Raw genomic sequence first — 27,856 nt, 5'->3', positions numbered from 1 at the left:
CACACCTCCGACATTTGCTATACACCTGAGAAAAATTCTTTGCAGTCCTCTCAGGGTATAAAAATACCTATGTAAACACTTCCAAACAAAGATCCTAAAATTTCTAGACTTTGTTGCATATTTTGGAGATATACATATATCCTTCCACTGTCTCTATGAACTGCTTATCGACTCTCTCTCTCTTCCCAATCTTTTCTAAGCTCCTCTAATTGATTCTTATAATTACCATGCAATATTTTATATTCTCTACTAATTATTTCTTTTTTAATGGCAGCTTCTGTTATAGATTCTATTAAAAACTCCACCAGTACTATTTTTTCATTTAGGACCCCCCGTCTATTTGCTTCTGTTTGCCTATACTCTGATATCAATCCTTGACAGGGAAGGCAATCTCTAACCTGCAGTCCAAATAAATTCCTGGCCTCCTCCCTTTCTAGTTATTTGCTCCCAATACCTTGGCTCCATTGCCAGTTTTCTCCAATAAATTACAGCCCCCTCTTGCCTATCATCTGTATCCCTAACCACAAACATCCCTACTGGAAGAATCTCTTTCCTCCAGTCTCATGCTGGTTTAGTTCTTAGAATACTCCCTGCTAGAGATTATGTTCCCTTGTGCATGCTTGATAATGGGAACCCCTGTAAATGCAACTATAGTTTGGTAAGAAAAGCCCCTGAAATAGTAGCCGCCACTAAACCCTTTTGGCTTTGGCTATAACCACCTTTACTACTAAAACATTAAAACTTTCAGGGATTACTATCTCATCCCAATCCATTTGTAATAAGAATTAAATATGCTACAGTTTATCAACATTACACAATGTACTTCTTTACTAAAGTAATATCCTGACAAGGATAGCCAAACATCTGGCCAGCATACCAAAGTCTTAGCTACTTCAAGGTGCTATACATCAGACACATGTCTTGCATCATCTTTGTTGCCAACCTGACTACTACTTTTCAAATTCAGTCAGCATTTGTACATTGCGGGTATACAGCTACATAGCCTTCCAAAGATAAGTGCCCCATTTGGGTGTTTTCATTCCTTTTTCGGGTTGTATTACCTTTTACGTCACCCAGAAATGGAAAATGTGAGTGTAGGAGGTAGATTCCCATTAGGATAGACAACAGAAGAGCCTTTTTTTTGTCTTGGTGCTGCCCACAACCATACTTAGTGTGTGATTCATGTGCCAAAGACTTTATACAGTTATTTGTCTTATCTATCTGTTTAGAAAACCAGTGACTGACGTTTCTGGCTCAGGGTTCCATGGTTTCGAATCCACCTGTCCCAATGCCCAGAGTCTACTTAAGAAAACATCTAAAAGAATTTACTGATTCTCCTGTAGTTCAGCCTCCTCCAAACATCTCCGTTGTTTGGAAAGAAGAACATTAGGGCAGTCCAGTTCCACTGGTGGCCAGCTTTGTCATGACACAGTTAGATACCAACATGGGGCTCCTGCATGTCTGTTGAAGCTGTGCCCGTGTCTCTTTTAGATGAGGAGGAAGGACATGGCTAATTATTTTGGTGGGGCCTAGGAGGATAATCCTATATTCTGGTTAGGGAGGAAGTCCCTGGTTTCCTTACTGAATCAGACAAATATCTGAAAAAGAAACACCCTAATGGCACTGAAGCACCCTCAGGTTGATTTTTCCTTCCTCTGTTCCTGCTCCGTGTTCCTGGACTTTTACTCCTCCTTAAAAGCTCTAGAGACAGATTCCTCTGAAGAGGAGGTGGACAAGAATCTGCTGAGGAGTTCCTCACTTACTTCTCTCAATTTCATTCCCCTCGAGACCCCCCTGGGGTCAGAGGAAAAATATTCTCTTTCCACCAATTCCTCCGCTGAAGAGTTGTCCTTTCAGACACTATTGTCCACATGATGGAACATTTTAGATGGGATTGTTCCCAGATTTATGATATTCAGAAAAGGTACTATGTCCTTTTGCAGTTTGATGCGCTCTGACCTTCTGCTATCCCTCCAGTCTTGGATGCTCTTTTAGACACCTTTTCTTCTGCCTCTCAGGCTCCTGACTCTCAGCCCCCTTGCTACAAAGAAGCCTGACTGGTTTGATAAAGTGCCTAAAGCCCAGAAATTTCTATATAAAAGCCTTTCTTTTGACTCAGCAGTTACTTCCCTGGCCACTCAGCAGTTACTTCCCTGGCCACTTGACAAACCTTCTAAACTGCTGGTCCCTTCTAAGTTTTTGCACTCTGACAAGGAAAATCGTGCTGTGGACAGGTATGGAAAAAAGTGTACACCTCTGCCACATTAACTTTCATAGCCATGAACTACCACACCTAAATGACTAGACAAGTTCTGGCTATTCTTTCTCAACTTAGGGAATGCTCTTTCTGAGTTGCCTGGCTCAAAAGACAAGTCACACGCTATTTTTCTTTTCAGCTCTGCTTCCCAGGTAGCTTCCAAGAAACAAGTTAAACGCTTGCTGCCTCAGACTCCTCAGGAATACACCGTCAGGTGAATCGATAAAAACACTTCTTTAATGTAAACATAGCCGGCTATAGGCACAGGCCAACTAGGCGACTGCCTAGGGCACCGCTGTAGCAAGAGCATTTCTCCAGTATTTATATGGTGTCGGTAGACCAGGGTGGGGGCACTGGGTGGTGTGGTGGAGAGCGCCGTGGAGCCCTGTTGTCTAGGGCACCAGTTGATCTAAGGCCACTCCTGACAGTAAAAACACACAAATGTTGAGCGCTTTCATCCACTAGAATGTGGATTTCATCATAACATTTTTTGGCGCCGAAAATCACTATCCATGAAAGCACAGCTTCCCTTAAAGCAAACCTGTCTTTAAAATAAATGCTAATCATTATTATTACAAGACACTAGTACACAATTCATTCACTTGTAGCTACATATTTAGTAATTGTCACACACCACGTCAGAATATCTTGAAATTAATAATAAATAATTCTTATATTTAGCTAATTAAGATACTACACATACATAATGCACATACATAAAATGAACATTCCATGCGTTCATTTTAATTACGTTTAACTCCATCTAAGTACTATTGGTTTGATGGAAATATGGTCATTAAGACCAGGCAAGGTGGAAGCATCAGTTAATTGCCACCAAACCTCTTTGTAACCCCAGGTAGCTTTATAATTACCCCTCCAGGGGTCAATCCTTATATGTTCCAAAATAGCAAACTTGAATACATGGCTATCATCACAATTTTCCTATGTGCCTATACAAGACATTGTTACTGTCCATTCTCCTAATACTATATAAATGATCATAAATTCTTTTTTTGAGACTCCTCTCAGTTTTTCCTATATAGTAACATGAACATGCCATGCACTTAGCCATGTATATTACTAACTTGGAGTTACAATTACCTTGCCTGAATTTAATTCTAATCTTACTTACATTGTTTAAAATAATTCCATCATCTTCTGAAATGGCTTGACATTGATTGCAACAGCCACATTTTGTTGTATGTTTAGTTCTTATGTCTGCCCCCCTTCCAACACTACCCTGTTCCAAATACTTCTTAATATTACAGCCTGTCCTGAAAACAAAGGTGGGCTTATCACCTATAATGTCCTTAATTTCATTCTCAGCCATCAAGATGTTCCAATTATTAGTCAAAATCCTTTTATCCTTATTCACATGAGGTGTATACTCTAGTATGCAGACTCTTTGATAATTAATATCATTATCATTATTAACCTTAACGACTAAATTATCCCCCTTTCTTTTTCACCCTAAAAGGGGAAGATATTTGTTACCTCATTCTTGCATTACATACTTTTTAACATCTTTCCTATCTGGTTTGGGAGAACCTGCTGGATGGTTCTCTTTTTTCTAGCAGAATTTTGGTGGTATTAAGGGAATCCTTTCTTTCAGCTGGATAGTACAGATAAAGGGGATGATGTATCCTCTGGTGATTACCTGAAGCACCCATGAGCCAGAAGTAATGGCCTGCCAGGTTTTTGGGTGCAGGGATAAGCACCCCCCTGACTGCCTCCAGAGTACAGCAGTCCAGCAATTTTTCAGGAGCACTGAAAGAATTTCTCTGAAAAGGGTCTATGAAATCCTTGGTTCTGTTGACCACATCTGCACCTAGTGCAATGTCTAGTGAAACTGCCCCACCCCTGTCACAGGAGGGCTTGTTTGAGGTAGCATCTTGGTGAAAACCTGCAATTTTCTAAACCACATCTTCTTTGCCCCTCTGATTCCTAGAGAAGGTTCTCTGAGGAGCAGGGATGTGGATTCCAATGGAAGACGGTGTCCTACCCTCTTGTTTGTTCCTGGTTAGTGTATCCTTAACTTTGGGTCCAAAAAAAGCATGGAATCATCATAGGGGATGCTTTGTAGCCATCCGCAAAATCACACACTCGCATCCAGGCATGGAGGCAAATGCCTATGCTGGTACTTGCTGCTCTAGCCACTCCACTGGCTGCACTGGATAACAGATGCATGCAAATGTTTGAAATTGAGCTGAGGGTATTAAACTGGCAGTCCACATTTATTTTTGGATATTTGCTGGTAAAGTACCTGAGAAAGAATCTGTAAGTTCCTTGGTCAATTCTCTTTGGAAGTGTGTAACATGGGCCAGGTAGTTCAATGCTCTGAAGGAAAAGGTTGCTGAAGTGCAGGTCCATTTTCCTAAGCTGTCTATTGCCCTAGATTCCCTATTAGGGTAATGAACAGAAGTGCTCTCCTGAGAGACTTCTGTCTTGGTGGCCACTGCTACAACAGGTGCATCTACCAGGGAAGCTTTACTCCAGGGTGGTCTATCTCTAAGAGCTGACAAAATGTTTTTTTTAAGCATTGGCTCTGCAGTTTCAGGCTCCTTTCAGGACCTCTGAGCTACCAATTAGGGCATCTGAAGGGGAATCACCCAGGCAGTAGAACAGGCAGCCCCAAAAGCCTCCAGGAACACAGATTCCGCTTGGGAGGGTGTGTCAGTGGATCTACCCTCCTTTCAGTTTCATCAACTCTAAGATCTCTCCAAAAGTGACATTTCTGAAGGGGAATCTAGGAGAGCTTGCCCCTTCCTTGAAATATGTTTCTTTTGTGATAGATTCAGGTGATGAATCTATGTGCTTCCATTTGCAAGTCTTCTTCACATGAATCTGTCAGTGGGGAATGCTCAGTCAACGGGTCTGAATCAGACTGGGAGCTCAAATAAAGCACTTCTCCTGGAGTCTTGGGGGCTGACTGTCCCTGTCAGCCTGGAGGTGTGGAGGATGAGGCAGAAAAAGCAGATCAGGATGGATTCAAACCTGATGGAAGCACCCCTTCTCTAATGGACATAATCCTTTCGAAAGCCTCAAACGATTCTTTGGCTCCAATTCTCTTCACAATTATTGTCAGAGTTGAGACAGAGTGGGGTCTGAGTTGAAGCAATAAGCACTACTGCTGCCAATGTAGGTGCTCCAGAAAGGTTGGCTCCATGGAATGCTGATCCGAAGTAGGGATCAGCAAAAGAAGATCGACTGAAGGGGACTCAAAAAGCCCAAGATGAAATCAGAGCCCTGAAGTGCACAACTGTTCGGATCAGGCGGCAAAACAGATCTGAGGTATTCAGAATGGGGGGGGGGGGGGTATAGAGGACACATTTGGAAGTGCCGAGACTGGATTAGATTCAGATCAAAGACTCATCTGTTGAATCAGACAAAAAAGGACAACATTGGCTTTGTGCTTTGCCTTTTTTTTTTTGCATACGAGCACTTGGATCCTCAAGCTAATACTACCATGTTGGAAACGTGAGCAGTGCTGTACTAAAGAAACATAATAGAAGCTTATTTAAATAAATACACAACTTAACACAACTGTGCTTAAATGTGATAATGGTGATTAAGTAAATGTTTCTTACTACAACTTAATAAAGCCATAATGGTTAGGCCACTTCAGAAGGGGTCCCAACTCTCTAGATGGAAAAGTTCTGCTACCTCACTAACCATTTTGAGTTAAGACTATTCAATATAGCTAACAACCAATGTGTCGATTTATTCTCTATTCTTCTTAGTGTGTAAATTTTGTAGAACTATTTTTTCACTGTACACTTCCCTCATGATCTCAATAATCTTATCTCAACTGGAGGGTTTTTAGATTTCCATATCCTTGTTACTGCTTTCTTCCTTGCTACCACCAAGGGATACAAGAAATATTTCTTATTCCTCACTCTTTACCAAACCCTATTTTGCCCAAAATAAAATAAAACATAACAGCAAGATAAATCTAATCCATCCCAGACAAATTTTATTATAGGTATATGTGTGTGTACCTCAATCCCTCTGTGTACAAACACACACACACACACACACACACACACACACACACACACACACACACACACACACACACTCCAATATTATATTATATTATAGTATATCATACATTCTCATTTTTCCATATATCCAGTTTATCAAAGCTACAAAAAATATGCATCCACCTCTGAACACCACATTAACATATCCACAGCTGAAAGGATCTACTCCAAGGAGCATCACAGATAAACTTAATAAAGGCTGCTATCCAAAGAATTTAAATTTTCTGAACCAGGCAGAATACCTGACTAAAACCCATACCATGCCCCATTTTCATATATGTAAACCCATGTCTGGATTTCACTTCCAAGACCTTACCAAGTCCCCTACACTACTCTGCACAGTAGGAAGGATCCACACCCAAGAACATCCTATTTGAACTTGAGGTATAAAGGTACTTAAGAAAGGCAACTATCCAAAGAATTTAAATCTTCTGAACCTGGCAGAATATCTCAATGAAGTCCATACCGTGCCCCATTTCTGTCTTTGTAAACTCATGCCTAGATCCCCCTCCCCAGATCTTATGTCCCCTGTGCTATCCTCCACAGTGATCATCTATGCTTACTATATATGTAGTCTGCAGAAAGCCACTTCTCTGCAGTAGTTGCCAGTTAATCCCGTGACCTATCCTTTTCTGGTGCATTCACTCATTTAAATTTACTGCATACAATTTTCAACTGTCCATATATAAAGAAGCCCTATGTGGATCCTAAAGTGCAAGCAAAATTACTTCTACGCAAGTTAATTCCTGTTTCCTTTGTGGCTGCTCACAGCAGGTTAGATTAAGAAGTCTACCTAGGCACTTTTTAATATTTTCTTTCTTACTACCTGAAAAACCATACTCGACTAATTCATCAAGCCAATCTAAAGTATTTATATAATGGAAAACCCATTCAACAGAAGTTACCTAGCTTTTCACCACAACAGACATATTTTGCTCTCTCTTTTTCACCCAATCACATACTTATGAATTTTCTTTCTTATTTTTGTTAAAGACTGAGTTCTCAACTGAGATTCATAATTTGTCTAGTGAGACTGCAGAATAATCTGAAACGTCCTTCTCTTCCACACAACCTAAAATCGTTAACAACTAATCTCCCCTTGTACTAGAAGGTCGTGTTTACTCCATGCCACTTGTGTTTTTCCCATGTCATAAAACCTCTGTCACTGTTTTTTGAAGCTCTGCGTAAAAATCATATGGTGGTGATGGGGTCAAGAATAGTCTGGAAATCAAGAGCCGAAACAAAAAATTATAGGGCCCGAACTTAAGTCTTCTTGGGCACAGAATAGAAAAATCACTAAAGGCTAAGGAAAGCAGAAGAGGAGTAGATGCAGCTTGATTTCTGGCTCATATTTAGCCTCTTTCTCAACTGTTCATTTTTACAAGTGCTCTATGAGTTTTCCCTTAGATTATTCTTTATCTATAGAATTGCCTTTTTTGTGGATGCAGAACGGGTGCAAATGCTACAACATCAAGGTGGATAAAACATGAGGAGCATCCACTCTGGTATATAAACACTTATTTTCTTTTTGCTGACAAGCTGTCACTGTACAAAGTAAATTACTGTTCATAAACAGTAAAAATCTGAGAACTACATAAATGGGATTTATTGTGATACAGCTGGTAGTTTTCTCTGGTGGTACCCAACAAGTTCAATCCAGTGAATGATGGGAAAGAACTCTATGGAAAATGTAAGGCATCTTCTAATATATAATGAGAATAAGGCAGAGGTTTCATTTTGTTAAGACTGCTGAAAAACAGTATTTAAGCTGGTTCAAGCACCATAAAAGTACTAATCCATAATGTGCAACTTACTTCAAAAACTCCCTGAACTAAAGTGCTTCTGTCGAAGCACCCTGACTCTCGTGATCAATGGGATACAACACCAATCAAAGCCTAACATGCCTTAAAGACACAGGTACAAAACAAGATATATAGCTGTATTCTAACATCAGTTACGATCTACTGTGCAACCTATATCGCAGGCTTCCCATTCCATCCCATCTCTGTGCAATAGGAGAGTCCTAGCAGTTCTCTGGCATCTAGATGTTAAACAGAATGAAGACAGTCACTACAAAACATCACATGGGTGATAGGACAGAGGACAAAAGGAGCTTATGTTTAGGCTTGTAGCATATCTGGTATAAGAATAAAGTCAAGGCTGATAAAGAAAATGATGAGCACTGCAGATTTGTTTTCTCACTGATTATTCACCTCACTTCAACTGATACCATGCAGAAGCATGAAACAACATATTTTTGGTACTTACGTGGAGGATACGCCTGGTGTGAGCCCACCTGAGAGTACATATTGTAGCCTTGCACAGCTGACTGACTTGACACAGCAGGATTATTGGATCCTTGCAGAATGAAGCCTACAGGTGGTGGATTTTCCCCCTTCCAAGAAAAAAACAAATGGTTACTTGTCAAACAAGGCCCTAGTCATACAAAACATACATGTTCCTGTCATAACTAAGGAGATAGCGATAAAATAACTAAATTCCAACAAAGGTAATTAAGGATAATCACAATCTGACCTGTAGGTAGAACTTACTTCAGTCCCTGTTCAGAATTCCTTCCTAATTTACTGCTTTGCAACTTAAAAAGCTTTTACTAGTAAATAAAGGGTTATATTGTGTTACCTTCTTCCAGCAGACGAGCTCAGATATTGTTTCGTATTCACAAAAGTTATATTAAAAATGAAACAGGTGGTACTACCGATGTACCTATCATACCCAAACCAAGCGATAAAAGATGTGCTTAAAATCAATGTGCATTTCCAAAGGTACCTGTGATGTACTATGAAGTCATAAAGGACTTCTCTGCCTGCAAACAATCTTAGTAGCTTCACCCTACTACAAGATGTTGTTCACTCGTATAGTCTTCAACACAGTTTTCATCAATATGGTTAAAACACCCAACAGGTGACCAATTGATAAACGGATGTCCATCAGATGGTGCCTGATAAAAGGAAATATAGCCAGAGGGGAGACAAATGTCCAACAGAAAAATCTACCAGTTGTTTTACAATAAATTCAGAGGCTCTTGGGGAAAGAGAAAGCACATTTGTGTACTGATCTCTAAGATTTGTTGTTACAAATTATCTAAACAAAATAGTGATTTATGAATACTTGCAAACTTGCAAAATCTTTGAAAAGAAATGATGTAGTCCTAAAATAGGATTACCCTGTTCTGTCACATAGCACTCATTAAAAAACGTTTGCATCATGTGTGAAGCAGCTACACACTCAAAACCCAAAATGATAGCTTCTACATCTAGAGTACTATGAATCCCACAGCAGACATTAATCCCAATACGCAAAGTAAGCAAAGGCTTGCCTTAGCACATCCTCCATAAAGTACTATTGTGTACACTTACCATAAATGTAGATGTTCGAGTGTATTCACTGTTGCAGTCATTACATTTGGGGTAATCTGCTGGAAGGTTGTCCTCAGTTGGCCTGAATAACAAAGTCTTGGGTCCTGCGTCAGTTGATGTCTCCTCTTCCATGACGTCAGGTAGTCAGAGGTATAAAACATGCAGCCGATGCCATTTTATTCAGTTTTTCTTGCCCCAGATGTCAGGTGTCCCCCAAATGGGGAACAAAAAAAAAAAAAAAAAATATATATATATATATATATATATATATATATATATATATATATTTCTGCTTATTTATATATATATATATATATATATATATATAAATAAACAGAAATATATATAAATGCAGTTTTAGAAACATAAACTTTACCTTCATCTAAAAGCAAATACACCACAAAGGCTTCAGTGTACACTGAAGGAAAGAAAAGGTATAGAAAGGGGAATGGGCGGATAGGTAAACCCGGACTGCAACAGTGAATACACTCGAACATCTACATTTATGGTAAGTGTACACAACTGTACTATGTTCTCTGTTTTTCACTGTTGCAGTCATTACATTTGGGTAGAATCCCAAAGCTATGGATGGGAGGATGGAACTAAGCAGCATTAGGCGCGGCTAGAAGGCCTTGCAGAACTGCAGTGGCAAAGCCTACCCTGGATTTGGAGAAGAGAGGCAAATGATAATGCTTTGTGAAGGTATAAACAGAGCTCCAAGTAGCAGCTTCTAGAATGTCTTTGGTTGGAACCCCTCTGAGAAAAAATGCTGAAGTAGAGGCATCCCTGGTGGAATGTGATCTGATCCCCTTGGGCACAGGTTTACCATGGTGCAAGTAGCAGAAATGAATGCAGTGGCTTATCCACTTAGAAATAGTCTGCTTTGATATAGCCTTCCCCTCTGACCCTGCAGCAAATGCTACCAGTAGTTGCTCAGACTTTTTTAGAGATTTGGTCCTGTTTAAGTAGAATCTTAGTTGTCTATGTACAGCCAATGAATGCAGAATCCGCTCCCCCTTGTTCTGTGGATTTGGGTAAAATGTTGGCAGGTGAATGGTCTGGTTAAGAGCCACACCAGATGCCACCTTAGACATAAAAGAAGGATTGGTCCTGAGGGACACCTTGTCCTACTACAAGATGTTGTTCACTCGTATAGTCTTCAACACAGTTTTCATCAATATGGTTAAAACACCCAACAGGTGACCAATTGATAAACGGATGTCCATCAGATGGTGCCTGATAAAAGGAAATATAGCCAGAGGGGAGACAAATGTCCAACAGAAAAATCTACCAGTTGTTTTACAATAAATTCAGAGGCTCTTGGGGAAAGAGAAAGCACATTTGTGTACTGATCTCTAAGATTTGTTACAAATTATCTAAACAAAATAGTGATTTATGAATACTTGCAAACTTGCAAAATCTTTGAAAAGAAATGATGTAGTCCTAAAATAGGATTACCCTGTTCTGTCACATAGCACTCATTAAAAAACGTTTGCATCATGTGTGAAGCAGCTACACACTCAAAACCCAAAATGATAGCTTCTACATCTAGAGTACTATGAATCCCACAGCAGACATTAATCCCAATACGCAAAGTAAGCAAAGGCTTGCCTTAGCACATCCTCCATAAAGTACTATTGTGTACACTTACCATAAATGTAGATGTTCGAGTGTATTCACTGTTGCAGTCATTACATTTGGGGTAATCTGCTGGAAGGTTGTCCTCAGTTGGCCTGAATAACAAAGTCTTGGGTCCTGCGTCAGTTGATGTCTCCTCTTCCATGACGTCAGGTAGTCAGAGGTATAAAACATGCAGCCGATGCCATTTTATTCAGTTTTTCTTGCCCCAGATGTCAGGTGTCCCCAAATGGGGAACAAAAAAAAAAAATATATATATATATATATATATATATATATATATATATATATATATATTTCTGTTTATTTATATATATATATATATATATATATATATATATATATATAAAAATAAACAGAAATATATATAAATGCAGTTTTAGAAACATAAACTTTACCTTCATCTAAAAGCAAATACACCACAAAGGCTTCAGTGTACACTGAAGGAAAGAAAAGGTATAGAAAGGGGGAATGGGGCGGATAGGTAAACCCGGACTGCAACAGTGAATACACTCGAACATCTACATTTATGGTAAGTGTACACAACTGTACTATGTTCTCTGTTTTTCACTGTTGCAGTCATTACATTTGGGTAGAATCCCAAAGCTATGGATGGGAGGATGGAACTAAGCAGCATTAGGCGCGGCTAGAAGGCCTTGCAGAACTGCAGTGGCAAAGCCTACCCTGGATTTGGAGAAGAGAGGCAAATGATAATGCTTTGTGAAGGTATAAACAGAGCTCCAAGTAGCAGCTTCTAGAATGTCTTTGGTTGGAACCCCTCTGAGAAAAAATGCTGAAGTAGAGGCATCCCTGGTGGAATGTGATCTGATCCCCTTGGGCACAGGTTTACCATAGTGCAAGTAGCAGAAATGAATGCAGTGGCTTATCCACTTAGAAATAGTCTGCTTTGATATAGCCTTCCCCTCTGACCCTGCAGCAAATGCTACCAGTAGTTGCTCAGACTTTTTTAGAGATTTGGTCCTGTTTAAGTAGAATCTTAGTTGTCTATGTACAGCCAATGAATGCAGAATCCGCTCCCCCTTGTTCTGTGGATTTGGGTAAAATGTTGGCAGGTGAATGGTCTGGTTAAGAGCCACACCAGATGCCACCTTAGACATAAAAGAAGGATTGGTCCTGAGGGACACCTTGTCCAGGTAAAATATAATAAAAGGCTCCAGTGCCATGAGAGCCTGTAGTTCTGAAACCCTTCTTGCTGAAATGACTGCCAAGAGAAAAGCTGTTTTTCAAGATAGAAATTTTATATCTGCAGTAGCTGCTGGTTCAAAAGGAGGCAGGGTGAGTTTTTCCAGCACAAAATTGAGGTCCCATGCAGGAGTTGGTGATCTTCTGGGAGGCCTTAAATTTTTGGCCCCTCTAAGATACTGTTTAAGCAGAGGGTGAGAAAAGAGGGGATGGTCTGTGTTGTAATGAGCCGAGATGGCAGAGGCATGGATTTTTATTGAAGAAAAAGATAGGCCATTTTCAAGCATCTCAGTCAAATATTGTAAAATCTGAAGAATACTGGGCTTTATGTGTCTGTTTCTTGTGCTTGGTTCCAAGTACAGAATCTCTTCCATTTATCAGCATGAGATTTTCTAGTACTAGGCCTTCTGGCTTCCAAAATGACATCCATCACAGATTTACTGAGAGGTGTTGTTTGAATAATTAACTGATCAGCCATGCTGCAAGATTCAGAGTTTGGACCTGAGTGTGCAGAATTTGATTGTTCTGCTGAGACACTAGATGAGGTATTGAGGCAAGTACCATGGAGGAAGTTGAGACATATTCCTTAGAAGTGGGTACCAGTGTTGGTGAGGCCAGTCCAGAGCGACAAGGATCATTTTTGTTTTTTCCTGTCTGACTTAGTAAGACATTGGAGAGTACAGGCAGAGGGGGAAAGGCATAGACTGATAGGTTTTTCCAGCTGAAGGATAGGGCATCCACTTTCCATGCTTTTTGTGAGGAGTTCTTGTGCAGAATTTATCCAACCGATAACTCTGGGGAGAGGCAAATAGATCTATGTCTGGGCTCCCCCATTTCTGTGTTAACATGCTGAATATTTGTGGATCCAGTTTCCATTTGTGCGGGTCCATAAGATTTCTGCTTAGGTCGTCTGCCAGAGTATTTTGTTTTCCTGGCAAGAACTGAGCTTGAAGATCTATTTGGTAAGTCAAGGTTGTGTTCTACAAGGCCATGGCTAGTCTACAAAGGAGGTAGGAATGTGTACCCCCTGCTTGTTTATGTACCACATAACTGTGGTGTTGTCCGTCTTTATCAGTAGTTGTCCTGGATGAAGTAATTCATTGAAGGCTGTCAGAGCATTCTGAACAGCTAGCATCTCTTTCTGGTTGATATGCAGATGCATTTGGTTTGGGCTCCATTTGCCCTGAATGCATCTTCCTGCCAGGTGGGTCCCCCCAAGCATAGTCTGATGCATCTGTAGTTAGGGTTTGGGAGGCAGGGGGTAGAGTGAATGACAGTCCCTTGTTTTGGTAACATGTCTCTTCCCACCAAAGAAACTTCTGTTGTAGGCAGGGAATGAGAGGAATCATTGTTTCCAGACTGTGCCAATGTTGACTCCATAAACTTTTTACGTACCACTGAAGTTTCCTCATATGCAGTCTCGCATATGGAATTAGTAGAATGCAGGATGCCACTTTGTAAAGACCCTGGGCACAGTAGATAAGCCAAAGGGCAGTGCAGAGAATTGGTAATGCAAAAAATCTGCTTTGAAGCGGAGGTATCTTCTGCATGATTCCCTTATTGGGATATGCAGTTATGCCTCTTTTAAGTCTAGAGTTACTAACCAAGCATTCCTGCCTAGCATAGGCAGTAGCTGTTGTAAAGTCAGCATTTTGAATTTTGGAATGTCCAGGAACATATTCAAAATCGATAAGTCCATATTGGACGCCATGAATTGTATTTTCTGGGTACCAGGAAAAGTCTTGAATAAAAACCTTGTCCTTTTCCCTTTTCTGGTACTGGTTGAATAGCCCCCATATCCATGAGGGACATGACTTGTTTCTGGGCCTCTGCCCATTGGTTTTGTGGCAGATCTGGCCATCCGTTTGGAATTGGCAAAGTATGGAAATGAAATCTCTACCCCTGGGATACTATGTTTAATACCCACTTGTCCTGGGTAATTAACTGCCAATTCTGAGCATGAAGTGCTAGTTTTCCCCCCAAGGGGGCTGCCAAAAGGTAAGTGCTTGGTGATGGTAGAGGAAAGTCATTGAGACTGCTTACTGTAGGGTTGTGCTTTGTTTCCTGCAGTTTTAGAGATGGAGGCACCCCCATTGCTTTGACCTGTAAGAACCCTGTGATTGGTACGTGCAGCCTTTTGAGCGCCTGGATTTGCCTTGAGTGGCTCTGTTGGACACAGGAAAGGACCAATTTTTAGTAGACCAGTGTCTACTGAACATGAGTGGCTGCACTTGCAAGAAATCTTTTACAGTTTGCATAGATTTAGCTTTGTCTTCCATTTTCTTTAAAACCTCTTCTGCCTTATTACCAGAGTATCATGCTGCAAAGGGGCATCCAACAATTTAGCTTTAACATGATCAAGCAGATTTTGCTCCTTGAGCCAGGTGTACCTTCTAATCACAGATCCAGTAACGGTGGCCCTACAAGAGGCCTCCAAAGAATCAAAACCACATTGCAAAGTATGCTTTCCAACATGTTCTGCTGAATGCAATAATTCCTGTAACTCTATTTTCCACACAATCAGAAATCAACATAATTTTCTGTTTTAGTAAGCCCATAAGATGCTGTTGATATTTAAGCATATGAAACTGGCAGTTTAAGGCCCTGACTGCCAAGGTTGCAGACGTATAAACCATCTTTCCACATCTATCCAGCGCCCTGGAATATCTGTCAGAGGGGGTAGGAATGATGGCTGTAGAGGCCTTTACACCCTTGAGACCCTGAAAAATAGTCTCAGGATCAGCAGCAGGATTTTTTAATAGAAATTTGTGGGAGCCAGGAATCCTGTAATATCTGTCTGGCTTACTAGGAGCCGGAGGCAGGGAATCAGAAGCCATGCTTGATTCTGAAAACACATCAACAATGTCTAATACAGGAGGTATTGCCAAAGGCCTATGATGAGGAAGAAGAAGGAAATCCCTAAGTCTCTTTTTTGATTCAGAGAAGTCCTGACTCTCCCAGTGAAACTGTTCCCTTAAAGTATGCAAAGTCTTTCCAAAAGAGTAATCCTTAGGAGGAGATGCATATGGGATGGATTCCTCTGCATCAGAATCCTCACAGGGTGGACTAGAAAATTCCTGATCAGAAGAGGAATCAGAAGAAATGGAAACCTGATCTAAAGATTCATAATCAGTGCCTTGCCTAGGCCTCTTAACAAGGGGGGGGGGGGGGGGGGTTGGGAACCCCTGATCAAGGTAATTAAATCCTCAGTCATTTTGATCATCTGTTTTTTAGGCATAGGGGCTTGAGCACGTGGCTCATTAGTCGGTTTTTTTTAGACACAGAAGATGTTTTTGACCTTATTTTTGAGGCTGGCGTTGGTTTAATATAAAAATGTTGAGGCCTGAAAACCCCCTCAGTAGCCGGTGCCTGCTGAGTGGCTCCAGACCCATCCAAGGGAGAGACATCCACGGGTTCAATACTCTTCAGAATCTCGCAGCACACCGGACATCGAATGGGTCTCGGTAGAGGCCTGCGACTCAAAAGTAGTGGGTATCAGGGGCTGCAAAAGCACCTCACTGAGTAAAAGCGACTGGCTTAGGAGAAGCATTGTTGTCGGTTTTGGACCTAGATGGTCTGTCTCTGTCTTTTTCTTTGAGTTTTTTGTGAACTCCGGTAGTCGGATTGCTAACCGATGATTTTTTAGGATAATTAAATCTTGACGCAAAAATATACCGACACTTAATAGTGCGTTGATTAAATCTAGCACAAAACCGACAGCAAGGCACGTTGTGATCTGGGCCTAGGCAAGCAATACAGTACAAATGAAAATCCTTATGAGGTATTTGCTTCCCACAAGTACTGCAATTATTAACTTTTACTGACATCGGTAAGGAGCAAGAAAAAGTTTCCCCAACGGGGTACTTAGCTTTAGTTTGAAGACTTTGGTTCTGAAACTCGAATGTGAAAATTTCAGGAGTCGGCTGACCGGCATTTGCGAACTGCTTCTGCTTCGGGCACCGCACGTGATGGAAGAGAAGACAGCAACCAACGCAGGACCCAAGACTTTGTTATTCAGGCCGACTGAGGGCAACCTGCCAGCAGATTACACCAAATGTAATGACTGCAACAGTGAAACACGAAGAACATACTAGTGCTTGAACTGAACAACAGTTAGATCATCCAAACACTGAGTTGCACTCATCAGGTTGGGTCGTATTAGCTTGTCCTAAGGAAGGAGGCCCACTTGCAAAGGCAGCATGACGAGTTTCATCTAAGCCATCTAAATGAGGAAACAAATTCAATGCTGTATGGTATGCAGCGATGTTATTAGAAGCATTTTTGCTCCCACCTACCTTACTTTCTGGATCACCCAGGGGAGAAATAGGATTGAAGTGAGTGAATACAGAATAACACCTGTCATTCAAGGAGAAGACACCATACTGCTCAACCTTCTTTTCTGTGGTCCTTTAAAGCAAAACTTCCACGGATGTTTGCTGCCTAGAGAAGCAAACAGAATTGGATCAGGGGCACCCTGTGTATACAGCACTTGAAGTAACACACACCTGTCTAAAATTAATCGGTGAGGATCTGCAGCTGCTCTGCTTAGCAGAGCCCACATAAATGACAGTGAAGGTCTCCCCCATGCAGTCATGGCCAACCTGCACAAAGAATAAAAGCAAGCTTCTCCCTTGCTTGCTGATATGCCACTTACAGTAGCATTGCCTGTTTTCACTTGCAAAACCCCTTTTATCTAGTTGAGTTTGAATACATTGAGTACCTGGATCAAGGCCATAACCTCTTTTATATTTACATGCCTCTTTCTTTGAGCTGTTTCCCAAATGCCTTGTACCTTAAGGCCTCATGAGTGTACTCCTCAAGCTAGGCCTGACACATTTACAATTAGGATGATTAGGGGGGTCTTAAATGAAGGGTACCCCTTGTTTCTGTCTGACCTGGTTGGATCACTAGTCTCTTAACTCATTTGCACTGCAAAGCCAATTGCATCATGTCATCCTAAAGTCATCCTACAACTAGGAGAAATACAATCCTTGCCAAAAGAGGAGGGTTGATTTACGGCTTTTCCCAATGTCCACAAAGGAGTCATCTGACTGGGAGATGAAAAGAGCACTCTTACAGGAGAAAGTGTTCTTACACATTCCTAAGATAAAGCCACTAGGTCCTGTTGCTGTGTACCAACAGAATCCTTGAGCATCATCAGTTGTACTGGAAAAGTCCATGAAAAAAAAGTTATGCACAGAATGCAAATTCTTAAAACCCCCTGAAGCTTTCTCATGTGCATCCTTGCCAGGGGGGTACCCTTAGAAATGTGGAGGCCATGAATCCCAGTACATTTAGGATATTCCTGGCTGTGACCACAGTATTCTGTTTCACAGCCTGATGGAACTGAGGGAGGCATTACTTCTGTCTACTGGAACCCATTAAGGACCCATAGAACAGCACTCTTTTGTAAGGGGTGAGACATGACTTGGGGATGTTGAAGGAAAACCCCAGTTTATGGTAACACTCCATGGTGAACTGCACAGCCCACCCTACATATGGATACTGCATCTATGAGGCAGTTGTCCAGGTAGGGATAAAGGTGAAAGTTCTTGGTTCTACAATAAGCAATTACTTGGAGCAGAGCATACTATGAACACCCTGGATGGGATGTTAATCCAAAGGGAAAGGAGGTAAACTAATACCGGGAGCATACTAGCTTGAATCTGAGAAAGTATCACTGGTCCTGGTGAACAGGAATATGGATGTAAAAATTCCCTGAGGTCTAAAACAACCATCACAGCTTGAGGTACGTGAAGTAGTAAAGAGGACTTGTGGGGTCAACATTTTGATTTTTGTGCTCCTCCCCTGTTTTTTGCACTCTGTCACCAATGTTTGTTAATGATCAGCCCCTTGCCAATGAACTGCTACACTCATTCCTCATCAATGGGACGAGGGTCAACAGAGACAGGCCATCATTCAGAAATGTTATCAGAGTGGTTTAAGCAATCTTCTTGTTTTCACCCCAGCCCTAGAAGCACACACTGCGAGAGGTGTAAAAGATGGTTGTGCAATGGGCTGACAGTGGAAGACATCACCTCACTTCTGCAACACATATTCCCCTCCAAGCAGCCCTACCCCTCTTCCTGAGACATTAGTGGTAGTTCCTCTATTTTTCACCATGAAAATACCATCACCAAGTGCGCCCTCAAGTGCACGCAATCTCTTCCTTCTCCCTGAGGAAAGGTGAGTGGGCCACACCCCATTAACTCATCCACCTCCCTGCCTAGTTCCATCACTGCCACGGCTACTAAATGAACCTTGGTAACTTAGATCACTGTAAAGCCTATATTCTTATGCACCATGAAGCCAGGACAATTTTGAGACCTTGAATTAAGCATTCAACTTTGAAAGGTATAAACAAGCCCTTTCTGGACATTAGGGTCAGCCAAGAACATGACACCTCCCCCTCTTTCAGTCCTGCCTTGTCACTGATTCTATTACTCCTACCTTTATGAGTTCTTATAAAATTAGGATAACTAGATAAACGTGGTTACTTGGTAGGGGGGGGTTCTGGAATGCCTAACATCTTTAGCTTTCTTAAGGAATGACATTTGTAAACCTAAAAAATTGTTGCTGTACCCCCATTTCATTTCAGTGATGCTTGTCCAATTTTCTTCAACACTGGGTTACCCTTTACAGCCATCACTGGGGCAAATAGGATGGGATGGAGATTTGGTGGAGGGTTTGGGTGGGAAAAAATGCTATGTATTCATGCCTGAGCCTTTAGGGGTACGAGGCCTTTAGGGCCTGAGAATTCCCTTTCTAACTTTCCATTTTTACCATTCACCTGTTAACCTTTTCCGTGGATTGGACAGCAAAGCCCTTAATGGATAGCTGCTGTTAAATCTTGGCATGAGTGAGCGAAAAAAAGACTTTCACTGATCACAGAGTCTTCCCCTTCCTCCATTTTTTTGAGTACTTCACCATTAGGTTGTCAAACTGCAGATACTTATCAAATGATGCATTAAACAGCTGCAGTTTGATATCCGGTGACGGGCAGCAGCATCTGCTAGACATGCCTCCTAAATGGAGACTCCATCATGGATGCTGTATCCACATCATCATAGTCTCTGTAAAAAGATTACTTATCCGCCTAAATAATAGCATGGGTGAGGTCCAATAATTCTAGTCTCAGATCCTCACCAGATACCTCCTCAGTTTTCAATCACTTCTGGCCAAGCAGAGCAGTCTGAAACTTGGCTACGTGTGTCTTACAGTTAAAGGCTCTGAAGGGCAGAACACCACCTCTAGGCACCCCTCCACCCATTACTTGGAAGAGTACTGGGAGCAGGAGCCACTTCTGACCCCTTCTTTGGATCTGCAGAAATCACTGCCAGATATGTCACATGACTTTTATAAAGAAACTTGGACCCAGTAAAACATACTGACTTTTTAAGGGCAGGAGGGCTTGGTGGATAGTTCATAGAGACGGTTATGGAGGATTCCTCTAGGCCTCCCAAGAATGAAAGGATTTCTAGGAGCTTAGCAGTATCTAGGCCCAGCAAATCAAAATACCTTTTCTAGGGGTCTGATAATTGTGACTTCCACTAAGAAATGGTATTTCGTTGTGTAGAGTGCATCTCCAAATGGTTTTAACTCTGCAGACGAAACAAAAGCAAGCAGTTAACTTCAAGAGTGAAAGTCCAGGAGAAGCTGGTCTAAGTGGCAACAAGTATTGCTTGGAAAGTCTCAGAAGGAGAGGTCTGTCCAACATTTGAGGCCAAAGCAGAGGGAACCAGACCTGACTGGGCCAAAAAGGGCCATCAGGATGACCTTTTGTTTTAATTATGTTAGAATTTTCAAGGAATTCTGGAAGAAGGGAAAATGGAGAGAAAAAAGCATTAAGTACATCAGAATTCCATTTCCTGTCCACAGCAACCCTGACTATTCTTCCCAAGGGAGGAAATGGAAAAGCAGTTGGTGTACTTGTAGTAGGATGGGAGACGGATGGGGTCAAATCAAGGTCTCCTCCTCTCATGGAACACAGTGTGAACTGCTGATGAATTGAAAGCCTAGTCTTGTGGCGTCAACAAGCAATGCTTGAGCCTAACCACAAGAAAGATGGCCTGGCCTGTCTCAGAATATGAGGGTCAGAGTCTGAACAGAGCTGCAAAGACACAAGTGGACTCCAGTCTACTAACAAAGATGGTGCCTACATTTCTTTGAAATTTTTACATAATCATCTAGAGGATCTAGTAGCCAATTCTAATTAACTTTTACAGTGTATTGCATGACCTTCACAGAATCTTACATCGGAAATCATGAAGACTACTGAAGCCATCTGGACCAGTGCTCAAAGACAGAGAGATACTGTGACCAAACTATTTTTCATAATATTAAGCAGTGATATAGTCCCATTATTGAATAAAATACCCTTTTTGAGATTTACTTCACTAGACATATCAATCAGTTAGAAAGACCCCAAAGGTTCCCAAGTTCATTACTGGCTTAAACCCCCCCAAACTACCAGAAGAAAACTTACAGCATTGCCTCTTTAATCAGGATTGTGTAGACTTATGAGAGGAGATCTATGCCTCACCTTCTGTGCCATTAGGAATTCAGTGTTCCTGGATCTCTTGTATTTCCACAAACCAAAAAGCCCTACAAATACCAGAGCCAGGTATCTATAGATTTTTCATCAGCAAATAAAGCACAGCAAATAGATTGGTTCATTATGAAGTGCCTTTTACACCTATGGAACAGACTCCTGTTGCAAATCAACCAGTGAGGATACTTTATCTGCTTTCAACTGGCAAGTGAAGACTACATGGGTATTATCAAATAAATCCCTGGATTAAGTGACCTAGCGCTTCTTGAAAATGGACAAAGTTTAAGGGTGGATACTGGCAAGGTATAAACAGCTGCAAGACTCAGTTGCTTTGTAGTTCCTAGGATTCCTATCTGTTGGACAGCAGATTTGATGAGAAGCATCTTTTCTAATGAAAGATAAGCATGACGGGCGAGTGCATTCAAAGTGTAACCTGTGAACATCATGTTATAAAATGGCATTACCTGAAGTTTTAAGGTCGACTGTTATGGCCAAGGACTGAAACAGACCAAGAAAGGAACCAAAAACTGCATGCATGGGGGTACTAGGAGACAGCTGTGTAGGTAAGGAAAGAGCCTCAGAATCAAAACTTGCCACAAATTCTGACATATACTTGGCGAGCACTCTGCAGTCATAATGAGATCAAATGCTAGTGTCCTGAACTGAAAAGATCTAGTTTCTAGAAGGAACATCCTGAACTGCTTTGCAACTTTGATATGGAAGAATGTATCCTAGAGGTTTAAAGAGTACAGAGTGTATCCAGTCTCATTTGAATAGAAAAGTAAAGGAATGACTACAGAATAACCAATCAAAAGGGCTTACTAACAACATGCCGATTAAGATTGCCTCAGCTCAAGAAAAGGTCTGAGGTCCTAATTATTTCTTAGAGACTAAAAAGAACCTTGAGTACAAGCTGATCCCTTTCTGGTGTAGTGGGACCTAATGGGTGATCCTTTTTGGAAAAATTTCTATGACGGTTTTTTCACTGTAACTTTTTGCTGTGGTGGGATGTCAGGGAGAGGGAGAAACTGCAAAGTGGGTGGGGGAAAAACAGAAATCAAAAAGCGTCTGGATATTATATTTGTTGTATGTCAAAGGTGATGGCCTGCCATGCCAAGTGAACAGACAAATGACTAAATACCACCAAACAGGAATACTCAGACAAGGTCTCAGGGGTTAGAGAACTACCCTTTGGAAGTAGGACCATGTGATACTGCACCATTCTACTGTGAACCATGCCCTCGGGGAGCACATTATTTCTGAAAATTAACATGACTCCTTTGATGCTTTTCAGAACTTTGAAAGTTAACCCACTGGGGATCCTAGAACAAAAGCTGATGCACACTTTGACCTGTCCTGGGAAATGGATGCTGAATAGCCTGGAAATGTCACCTCGACTTTTGAGAATGTAGGGCTTTTGTTCCCTTGCCGTCCCAACTCGGCTTTTACAGACACTTCAAAGCGCAAGTAGCGATCAAAAGGGCAATCAAACTGGGCTTTGAAGCATTTAATGCATGTGATGCATAGCCAGGCATATCAGCAAACAGTCAGGCCTGCATCCACTGCCCTAGTGTAGCTATCCACCACCCTATAAGTGCAATGGATGACCTGACTAGCAACTAAAGTAGTAGTTCACAAGCTGGGATTGAAGCCTAATAATAACGTCCAAATCTGTCAACTCTTCCAAACTCCTGGCAAATTCATCTAGCATGTGTATAAGGTATATTAGTGCTCTCGGACAGGAGGTGGAGGATGAAAACACCTACTTCCATAGTCTTTCAAAGGAAAAATATTCCTTATTTGGGGGAGGTAGTGATGAATGGCTATGCACCAAGACTCAGAAGCCTTCATAAGTGTAGTGGAAACCATGAGAGAGTTCACCATGAGATTCTGTGATGAGAAATGGAAGTCTGAGAGGTTGAAGAATTTTATCAAAGTTCTTATGAAAAGAAGCCACCACTTCCACATTTCCCCAAATGTCAGTCAAGAGTTTGACCACTTATGTGCTAATGAAACCACCCAATATGACAAGAAATAAGAGGCTATCTGAAGAAAGCACTCGACAGCAGAAGGAGCAATGGAGATGAAAATACTGCAAACTACACGAACTGAAGGACTGTAGAATAAATACAACATCGGAGATCAAAATACTGTTGGCATTCTTTTCCTTAGACTATCACCTTGGTCTTCTATGAAACAGAAGGCCCATCCTTGTCAGAGGGCAGCTTCCTTCTGGGAGGAGAGCCCTTTGATGTGGAATGAAAAGACCCAACATAAACATTACAAGTAGGTCTGAGTTTTTCTATTTTAAAATGGTCCTTGAATTCCTTAATATGGGATGGTTTGAAAGAGGCTTAAATAGAGCAACCCTGTAAAAAATTAGCCTCTCACAAATATTTTACTTACCAAGTGCTTGTTTTGGGGCAGAATCATTGAGTCTGTATTTTATCTTTATTCTTACTAATGTTGATCATTACAGAAGTAAAACTATCAACAGAAACATGGCCACTAATGGAAAATTACTATACACACAATAAGCACTTATGAATAATTACCAAGCAGCATTAATTTGACACCAACTGGGGAGGCAGCCTGCCAAAAAATTAAATCTGATATCTAAAACCACAAAACTAAATAAATAAATAAATAAATAAATAAATAAAAACTATATGGCATTAAATCAGTAAGAAAAAGAATGACTAACTGAAAGCTGAAGTAGCCTAGGAGCATTTTCTGAACTGACTTCAACGCATTCCTAAAAAGATCCAGAAAGCTGAGATACTCTAGTAACTAAGCCTGTTTGAGTGTGATTCTTCAGTACCTTCGTAAAAGAGGAATTAACGTATTACAGCTGAGCGATGCCTCAAGGTGTTTCTGCAGTTACATCCTGCTAACTTGTCTCTAGGTGCCAAAAATTGTTTTTTTCATATTTGCATTAGTAAGGTACATACAAAATATTAAAATACTGTCCTTAAACCTTACAAGAGTTCCAAACACAACTGCACTGATATTTAACATTTGTCTAGTGCAGGTAAAATCAGATTAATTGTTGCTCATATAATATGTATTTACACTGTCATAATTTCGCGTTTTTCTAAATATCTCAACACCCAAGCAGCACACACAGATCCACTTAGCCTCACATGAAAGCTCTCAGTTAGATGAACAAAATACTGCTGACAGTACATGTGTAATTTGAGTGGTTGCTGATATATTTTAAGTTGTTTACAAAATATTACAAACTCAATGGTTGTGTTTAGTGTGCCTTATAAAATACAGTTTAAGACCTACAGCCTCAAGAATACTACCACTATAAAAGTTTGTGCTGAAGGTTTTGCCATTTACACTTTTTTAGTAACCCCCTGTGGTTCCAGAAATATGAACATTTATTTTAAATATGAGAACATTATTTGACTATATCTTAAATTCAAAAGTTGCACCCACTGGAAGTTACAGTGCAAACCTGCAGAGCTCCGTTGGAGGGAATGAGTTAACACCTTACGTTCTGGACTGTTTATTACTTTTGTTTAAAACTGCAATGTTTAAGTGTTTTTATTTTTCACTGTTCACAAATAAAGTGAAGTCAGTCTTCTACCTTAATGCTGGGGACAATTACCTTAATGCTGGGAACAGCTATCTCCTTGCATCTTTGTTGCGTTTTTTTGTACTTGTTCATCCTGTGACTCATTTTTTAGCACGTGGGGCAGATTTGCCAAAGCCATTGGTTATTTTGTCATTTGATTAGCAATGTGACTACCCTTACATGAATTACAAATTAAAAGGATGTTCAATAACGGAAGCATCACAGATCCAATGCGTGTTTTCAGAGAAAATTTTAACTTTCCTGCATAATGGAGTCTGGCTCCACTCAGAGAATTCAGTTTTTACCATGCTTTGTCAAAGATTTTCTAGAACAATCTTCAATCTTTGCCCTCATTTTTAAATATGACTTAATAGATATTTCTGCAGATATTCTAAATACTTCAACAAAAAGTACAGTTGTGTACCTACCATAAATGTAGATGTTCGAGTGTATTCACTGTTGCAGTCATTACTCTTGGGTTATCCTGCTGGCAGGCTACGCGCAGTCGGCCTGAATTCCAAAGTCTTGGTCCAGCATCGGTTGTTGTCACCTCTCCCCTATCATCAGTGCGCCAAGGGTATAAATGATGCAGCCGATGTCATTTTCTTCAGTTTTTCTTGCCCCAGATGTCAGGTGCCCCCAAAAGAGTAGGCTAAAATAATGGCAATAAGTATGCATGCACTAAAGTAAACCTTTCCTTCATCTACAAGCAAATACACCACATAGGTTGTACAGAATAGAGAAGTACAGATAAGTCCCAGCAAATAAAAAGGGGGATGGTGGGTGGGTAACCTGGACTGCAACAGTGAATACACTCGAACATCTACATTTATGGTAGGTACACAACTGTACTATGTTCATCGTGTTTCACTGTTGCAGTCATTACTCTTGGGTTGAATCCCAAAGCTGAGGTTGGGTGGCTGGGTCTAAATAGGGTTAGGAGAGGCTATAAGGCCCTGCAGAACTGCAGTGGCAAAGCCTGCTCTGGATTTAGAGTAGAGAGGTAAGTGGTAGTACCTTGTAAAAGTGTGCACTGAACTCCAAGTTGCAGCCTCTCAAATATCTTTGGTTGGTACTCCTCTGAGGAAGGCTGCTGACGTGGCTGCTGCTCTAGTTGAATGTGGCCTAATGCCCTTAGGCACTGATTTGCCATGTTGTGAATAGGAGAAACGAATGCAGTGGCCTATCCATTTTGAAATAGTCTGCTTTGAGATAGCCTTTCCTTGTGATCCTGCAGCATATGCCACTAAGAGTTGTTCAGTCTTTCTGAAAGCTTTAGTTCTGTCCAAGTAGAAGCATAGCTGTCTGTGTATGTCCAAAGAATGCAGGAGTCTCTCACCCTTATTCTGTGGGTTTGGATAAAAAGTAGGCAAATGAATGGTTTGGTTGAGGGTCATGCTGGACACTACCTTAGGCATGAATGTCGGGTTTGTCCTTAGAAAAAACCTGAATGTATGAAAATGATAAAAGGTTCCACAGCCATGAGTGCCTGTAACTCTGAGACTCGTCTTGCAGAGGTTATTGCTAGGTGCAGAGCTGTTTTCCATGATAATAACTTTATCTCAGCTGTATTGGCTGGCTCAAAAGGAGGCAGTGTAAGTTTTTCCAAGACATAATTGAGGTCCCATGCAGGTATTGGTGCTCTCCTTGGAGGTCTTATGTTTTTGGCCCCTGTGAGGTACTGTCTGAGCAATGGATGAGAAAAAATAGGTGGTTCCGTATTGTAATGAGCTGAAATGGCAGAGGCATGGATTTTAATTGATGAAAAGGATAGGCCTTTGTCCAGCATCTCAGTTAGGTATTGTAAAATCTGAGGAATATTTGGTACAAACATGTCAATTCCTTGTGCCTGGTTCCAAGCACAAAATCTCTTCCATTTTTCTGCATAAGATTTTCTGGTACTGGGCCTCCTGGCCTCCAAAATTACATCCATCACTGCTTTAGACAGAGGTGTGTTATGAATGGCTACATTATCCGCCATGCTACCAGATTTAGGGTCCTAAGTTGGCTGTGCAGGATCTGATTGTTTCGTTGGGTCAGTAAGTGAGGAATTAGAGGTAATGTCCAGGCTGGGCCTTGAGACAAGCTCTTTAGGATTGGATACCAGTGCTGGTGGGGCCAGTCTGGGGCAATCAGAATAATTTTTGGCTTCTCCTGTCTGACCTTTAGGAGTATCTTGGGGAGGAGAGGCAAGGGAGGAAAGGCGTATACTGTTAGGGTTTTCCAGCTGAATGACAGAGCATCCACTTTCCATGCTTGCTTGTGATAAGTCCTTGTGCAGAATCTCTGTAGTTGGTAGTTGTGAGGGGAGGCAAATAGTTCTATGTCTGCGCATCCCCATTTCTTTGTTATCATACTGCAGACTTGTGGATCCAGTTTCCACTCGTGGGGATCCATGAGGTTTCTGCTTAGTTTGTCTGCCAGAGTATTTATCCTTCCTGGCAGGAATTGTGCTTGCAGGTGTACATGGTAAGTCAATGCTGTGTCCCACAAAGTCATGGCTAGTCTGCAGAGGGGAAAGGAATGTGTGCCTCCCTGCTTGTTTATGAACCACATGACTGTAGTATTGTCCGTCTATATCAGCAGTTGCCCTGGATGAAACAGATCCTTGAAGGCTGTCAGGGCATTTTGAACAGCTAGCATCTCTTTTTGATTGATATGAAGATGCATTTGGCTTGTGGACCATGTGCCCTGAATTCATTTTCCTGCCATGTGTGCCCCCCAGCCATAGTCTGATGCATCTGTTGTTAATGTCTGCCTGGCTGTGGGTAAAGTGAATGGCTGCCCCTTGTTGTGGTGACAGGCCTGTGCCCACCATCAAAACTCCTGTTGCAGGCAGGGAATGAGGGTAATTAATGTTTCCAGGCTGTGGCAATGTTGAGTCCAAACACTTTTTAGATACCATTGTAGTTTCCTCATATGCAGTCTTGCATATAGAATTAGCAGAATGCAGGATGCCATGAAACCCAAAGCCTGCAGAATTTTTCTTGCAGATAACTGGGTCTTTGTTGCCAACATTTTGTAGTAAGAAGTCAGTTGCCTTTGTTTGTCTGGTGTGAGATAAGCCATCTGGGCAGTTGTATTTAAGCTTGCACCCAGGAATATTGTCTCTTGAGAGGGTACTAGTTTTGATTTCTTTTCGTTTACTGTGTATCCTAGACAAATTAGTAATTTTTTTACAAACGCCAGATGCTTTCCCTTGTT

The 27,856-nt window shown here is 41.2% G+C and overlaps 1 protein-coding gene across 1 annotated transcript in view; it reads right to left on the bottom strand.

Annotated features, from left to right (window-relative positions):
* SEC31A (SEC31 homolog A, COPII coat complex component) overlaps positions 1–27,856 on the bottom strand; it is a 1,704,034-nt gene that overhangs the window by 296,215 nt on the left and 1,379,963 nt on the right. The window contains exon 24 of the mRNA XM_044060384.1: positions 8,569–8,695. Coding sequence (XP_043916319.1) covers positions 8,569–8,695 — 127 coding nt within the window. The remainder of the gene's footprint in view (positions 1–8,568; positions 8,696–27,856) is intronic.

Source organism: Protopterus annectens, chromosome 2.part0, assembly GCF_019279795.1.
Source record: "Protopterus annectens isolate FY-2018-M chromosome 2.part0, PAN1.0, whole genome shotgun sequence".
Lineage (NCBI taxonomy): Eukaryota > Metazoa > Chordata > Ceratodontiformes > Protopteridae > Protopterus > Protopterus annectens.
This window is presented reverse-complemented; position numbering and strand designations above follow the sequence as displayed.